This window comes from Thalassophryne amazonica, chromosome 19 (assembly GCF_902500255.1).
Source record: "Thalassophryne amazonica chromosome 19, fThaAma1.1, whole genome shotgun sequence".
NCBI classification, from domain to species: Eukaryota; Metazoa; Chordata; class Actinopteri; order Batrachoidiformes; family Batrachoididae; genus Thalassophryne; species Thalassophryne amazonica.
Window position 1 is genome coordinate 3,846,586 of NC_047121.1, and position 6,346 is coordinate 3,852,931.

The 6,346-nt window shown below is 40.4% G+C and overlaps 1 protein-coding gene across 1 annotated transcript in view; it reads left to right on the forward strand.

Moving 5' to 3' along the window:
* rock2a (rho-associated, coiled-coil containing protein kinase 2a) overlaps positions 1-6,346 on the forward strand; it is a 69,434-nt gene that overhangs the window by 34,830 nt on the left and 28,258 nt on the right. Inside the window, exons 14-15 of the mRNA XM_034195023.1 lie at positions 501-592; positions 1,227-1,473. Coding sequence (XP_034050914.1) covers positions 501-592; positions 1,227-1,473 — 339 coding nt within the window. The remainder of the gene's footprint in view (positions 1-500; positions 593-1,226; positions 1,474-6,346) is intronic.

A 6,346-nucleotide genomic window follows, 5' to 3' on the forward strand; every position in this document is an offset into this window, starting at 1 on the left:
TCATGTTGCATGGTCACATTGGCCATTGATGTCGAGAACAATTGTATATTTGAAGTAGAAATGTACTACAGTGTTTGTTGTTGTTGCCATCTGTATGAATGTCATGGTCGTACTTTCACACGTTTGTGTGACATTGTGAAGACGATAAGTAATGACAGATTTCAGAGATTCTCATAACGTTCGATAGGCAGTAAAAAAAGTGGAACTATGAAGCTAGTGATTATTAGCACTGGGTAGGATTGTAACACACACACACACTAATGTGTAGCAGAAATGTTCTCATCATTGTGTAAGTGATTGCTGATAAGAAAATGTTTAAAATCTTTGCTTACAGTTTGTATCTGTTCTTCCTTCAGCTGTGGCAGGTTTTATGTTCATATATTTTTTACTCCTGCCCCGTGTTGTTGTGGGTATTTTGCCAAGTGGGATTCGACCTGAATACATGCTGTGAGACAGAATTCATCATGCATTTGCAATCTGTCGCCTTCTGTGTTGTGCAGTCAACAGTCTTCGAGATCAGCTGGACGACTTAAAGAAAAGAAACCAGAATTCCCACATTTCCAATGAGAAGAACATTCATCTGCAGAGGCAGGTCAGTCACTAACCCACCAACGCCATCTTACTCTGTCGGCACCAAATGTGAGCCAGATTTTACTGAACAAATACAAAAGCAGTTGGTGACGCAAAAATAAAATAAAAAACATAACCTTTGACCTGTTATATTTGTGCTTCTTTTTTTTCCTCTTTTTGTTTTAGTGGATTTACGACATGGGTTCTGAATTTGTAAAAAAAAAAAAAAGTGCCATTGTGAGCATGTGCCGTTGTGAGCATGCCCAGTAGCTCTCATATCATGGCGCTGCCTTCAATGTCACTTGTAAGTGGCAGTAACCCTAATGCTCTTCATTACTTGGAATAGTTTGCCCCACGTATTTAAATTCCTCTACTTTCACCACCTGTACTCTGTGAAACCTCACTACTGCACCACGCTTCCTCTCTTTCACACATGGACTCAGTCTTGCTCCTACTGACTTTTTCTCTCCAGAGCGTATCTCCACACCTCCACGCTAGTCCCAACCTGCTCTCTACTCTCACTACAGATCACAATGTCATCTGAAAAGTTTGCTAGACCACGATAGTTAGATATTGTCTGCCCCTCAAAGAAGAGATAAAACTCATTTAAAAAAGTGTCCATTTTTACATGAAGTGCCGTTATTGTCTACCATCAGCTGGAGGAAGCCAACACGCTGCTGCGAGCGGAGTCTGAGGCGGCAACGAGGCTCCGTAAATCCCAGACGGAGAGCAGCAAGCAGCTGCAGCAGCTGGAGGCCAACGTGCGCGAAGCGCAGGACAAGTGCTGCCTGCTGGAGCGCAGCAAGCTGAGCCTGGAGAAGGAATGCATCAGTCTGCAGGCCGCGCTGGAGGCTGAGAGGAGGGAGCACAGCCAGGGCTCGGAGACCATCAGCGACCTGATGGGTGGGTGAGGCAGAACTGGCCGTACTACAATTCTGAACCTGAGCGGTGCAGTTGAACCCAAAGGGGGGGGGGGGGGGGGGGGGGGGCTGACCTTGACTTAGCACTGTAAGTTGAATATACGTACTTTTCATAGAAGTGCAAAGTATTTGGTAGGCGACGGCAGATGGCGAGCAGTATGAGCGTTCCTGTATGTGCTGAGGGGGATGACAGAAGAGGCTTTTGAGTTCGTCATAAGACGTTGACCCTTCTGCACAAGCGTAGCTGGAATCCATCCAGGAAGTGCGCGTGTTTGTGTACCACAGAGGATGGTTTGATATGTGTGTCGAAGCGTTTATCAGCACACGCTCGTCTGCGAGGGCTTCACAGAACCAGAGAGGCCGTGAGTCCAGAGGTAAATGCGTGTGATCTGGCCTGTGCTCACGTTGGCAGAAGGTCTGAGACAAATCACAGTCTGAAAGAGAAACTCTGAGAGAGGAGGAGGGGGAGGAGCTTATGTGGAGCCGGTCAGTGAGCAGATCCCAGCATGCACCTCTGAGACGACATTTGTTTACATTTGAGTGAATCACCGGTAGAACTCTGTCATCAAACATCTGGATATAAGTGTCAGTCTGTTAACACAGCCAGGTCCATAAGTATTTGGACTGTGACTTTTTGTAGTTTTGCACCTCATATTTCACCCCTTGGACTGTAACTAAAGACTTTCTGAAAAAGATATTAAATTTCTGCTGCAGGCAGATGGGAAACTAACCTAACTTAACCTAAATCTGATAAAAATGTTTCTGTTCCACTCCACCGTGAAGCTGTGATCTCAGTCACAGAAGCCTGTAAGTCCTCCAGAGATGACTGAGAGTCCTGGTGGCTTCCTCCTGCCTCCTGTGGACAGATTGTTCACACAGTACCATCCTGTTCATATTCATTAATTGAATGAATGAATTAATTTTATTCAGCACACACAGGTTGAGAACAACAAAAAAACTTAAAATGAAAGAGATAAAGAACATAGTCCAACAATGCACCCATGTGCCCGAAAGGGTGTAGGCAGAAGCAAAAGCTTGTAAACGCCTACCCCTTTAACCAAAACTAAAAAATTATACATATGTATATAAAATTATACATATACTCATCATAACTAATACAAAGTATACATTGATCCATGAATTTGAATAAAAAAACAAACAAAACACAAACATGCAAGCAGCAGTGCACAAAATCAATAAGCAGAATCAATAAATCTAATTTAACATGCCATAACAAGTAATCAAATAATTTTTATAGAGCCTTTTACAACCAACCAAACTTTTATATTATCCGGGCAATTATTACAAATATTTACACCTTTAACAGAAATGTAATGACTTTTTACAGTAGTTCAGATCTTGGATTTCTGAAATAACAGTGTTCCTCGTAAACTGGAGTACCTCATTTTAAACAAATCCTGGACGTGTTGTGGCAGAAGCCTATTTTTCACTTTGAACATAATTTTTTATATTATGATGTAATCAATCAAGTCCCAAAATTTTAAAATATGCAAACGGACAAACAAAGGATTAGTTGGCTCACGATAAGGTTTCTTACTAATAATTCTTATAGCTTTCTTTTGAAGTAAAAATATAGGATTTGTGTCAGTTTTGTAGGTGGTTCCACAAACTTCAATACAGTAGGTTATGTATGGAATAAGTAGTGAATTATATAAGGTAACTAATGAGCGTTGGGGGAGGACATCTTGTGCTACATACAAAATGGCAATGATCTTTGACATTTTAGATTTAACATAATTTGTGTTTTCCAACTTACATTATTGTCAATAAAGACCCCAAGAAATTTAGTTTTATTGATGAGTTCAATTTCAACATCACACATTTGTAAGTTTCTACATGTGTTCCTGGGCTTATTACTAAATATTATACTTTGTTTTACTGAAGTGAAACGACAATTTGTTAGAATCAAACCATTCCTTAAACTTATGTAGTTCCTTCTCCTATCGTGTCCAGAACCTGCCCCAAGTAATCCCCACTACAAAACGCAGTTTTATCATCAGCAAATAAAATACAACTCACAAACTTGGAAACCAAACATATGTCATTAATATATAAAAGAAACAGCAAAGGTCTAAGGACTGAGCCCTGGGGCACCCCACAAGTGCACATCAAAAGTTCTGAATTCATCCCACCCAAGTGAGCATACTGATACCTATTGTACAAGTAGTTGGCTATCATGTGCCCTGATGCTGTACTTCCATAATTTATCCAATAATATGGTATGATCAGTAGTATCAAAAGCTTTCTGTAAGTCGATAAACCCCTACGGTGTATTGTTTGCTTTCAATTGCATTTGTGATATGTTGCACAAAATCAGTTACTGCCAGTGAAGTAGTACGGTTTTTCCTAAATCCATATTGCTGCTCATTCAGTATGTGATGTTTAGATATAATTAATGAATGAAGTAAATGAAGTTTAAGACAACTTGAGAATGTTCTTGTATCCATCCCCTGAGTTGTGTCTGTTAGAGTGATGACGTATAAAGAATAATCTTACATTTAGTTATCATTTAATTATTTATGGACTCTGAAAACAAAGGGACTGTGTATATTTAAAAAAAAATTGGGAGTAATTCTGAAATGGTTAATCTGAATGTTTCTTTTTTTTAGTCCCTTTTGACTAAAGCTGAGAGTCTGCGCTAAAAACGCATTATGATTGTTTAATTTAAACTCTGTTGTGGTGGTTTTTGTACAAAGATACAACTGAATGGTTAGTTGTCATATTACTATATTTATAAAGCATCCAGTGGTGTCTTTTTATATTAACTAATTGCTGTTGTATAATTAATCAGTTAATCATTTAAACCATTCATTTATTTATTTGGCAAATGTTAGAAAATAGAAAAAGAATCTTCTCAAAACCTAAAGAAATTTATTCAGATTACTTTTTGCACAAAAGCTTTTCAGAACTGTCACCTGGGTGAGTGAGTGAGCGCAATATACCATGAGGACATTTTTGAGCAAATGAGTCAAAGATTTAGCATACAGGTCAAAGGTCAAGGTTGCGAGTAGTGCAGTCATATGAAGTCCCGTCACCTTCTCCCTTTGTTTGTTTGAGGTTACAACGGATCTGAGATGGATCTGCGTATTCATTTGGCATGTTTTGCACCGCATGTCCTTCCTGATGAAACTCCATATCACATGGAGAACGGGCAGGGAACTGGGAACCTTTTGATCTGGAATCGAGCACTAACCGCTTGGACACCACGCCTGTCCTAGTGCAGTCATTATTTTTCTGGATTTTCATGAGAAGCTGGTTGTCCTCTCTCATATTTTTAAATCCTATAATCCCATGACTCTTCCAAGGCTGCAAGAGATAAAAATATGGTGTGTGTACCGGAGGACAGGGGAAAGTCTGTAATTTTCCATCGGAACCTTTATGACCTTGATCCTCAAATGACCAAAAATAGTTGCTTATATGTCTAAAAAGATTTAAGATCTCACCACCAAAGCAAAATTAAAAGAACCTCCCGTCTATTGATAGACTTTGTTTCGTCCACTCTGGGCCGGCTTCTTGAATTAGACTCCACAAGACTAACACAGCAAGCAACAAGGCCTAAAGACTGACGCTGACACACGGGAACGCCGGAAACCTTTGTGGCACATATTACCAATTCATTCCAGGATTATTATTATGTTGATTTGACTAAATATTCATGTTGTAACACATACACAGTAAAGTGTAATTAGGTTGTCAGCAAAATCCAGAATACTGACAACACACAAATACAGTGAAGGTTACTTATGTAACCTAAAATCAGAGGAACGCCTCCGCCGACTTTATAACAAACGAAGCACACTGAACCTTGTTACTTACATTAGAAAAAATGCACAAAGAACAATGTAGAAACCAGGCTGAGAATCAGATTTTACTTCCTTGGCTGATGGACATGAAATAGGTGCTGCATGTTACAAAAAGGTAGAAATAAAGAAAATAAAGTCAAAGCCAAAATGATGAGTTGCATAAGTAAGTGCAGCCTTTAGTGCAACACAAGGAAGTCATCACTTTTACAGCCAGTTTTCTTCAGACAACTCTTTACATCAATAAATACAAACCGTGTGGTACTGTAGGTAAATCTGTCTGGACGTGCAGTTCTTAAAAACTGAGTGACCAAGCAAGGAGATGAAGGGTCAGGAAAACCACCAGGACACCTGGACAACCACTGAGGAGGAGTTCTAGGCTTCTGTGGTTGCAAATGAAGAAAATTTGCACAGTGCAAATTTTACAGTTTGCATCTCCAGTTAGACACCAACAAAGTCTGTCTGGAGAAACTCAGGTTCCCAAGGCTTCTCTATGATGACAGGCCCGGCACAGGTCTGGTGAATGGCACAGAAACTGAAGCCTTCGATGTTCTATCAGTAGTAAAGTAGTGCTGCGTCATCCCCCCAGAGCTCTTCATAATCTTCATGGCATCAGTCCTCCACCTGATCAAGGACAAGGTGCCACCATTAATTCTCATCGTTTACAGAATGGGTGGAAAGCTCTTCAACCTGAACCGACTGAGAACCAAGAGAAGAAAACCACCATCACTTCACTCCCAGACTTCCAGTATGCTAGTATCGATAGTTGTGTGTCTTCTTTTCCAGAAGAAGAGCTTCAGAAAATCCTTGAAACCTTCGACAAAGGCTACACCAAGCTGGGCCTTTACATCAACCTGAAGAAGATACAGATCGTCTACCAGCCTCCACACCAACAGGGTCAGTCCAGACTTCCTCCTGTGAAACTGCATGGACATGTCCTGAAGAACGAGACCCACTTTCCATACCTGGGCACCCATGTGGGTTCACATTCCGACTGAAATGAGCAGGAACTCCCTTCGGCATTTAACACGACAA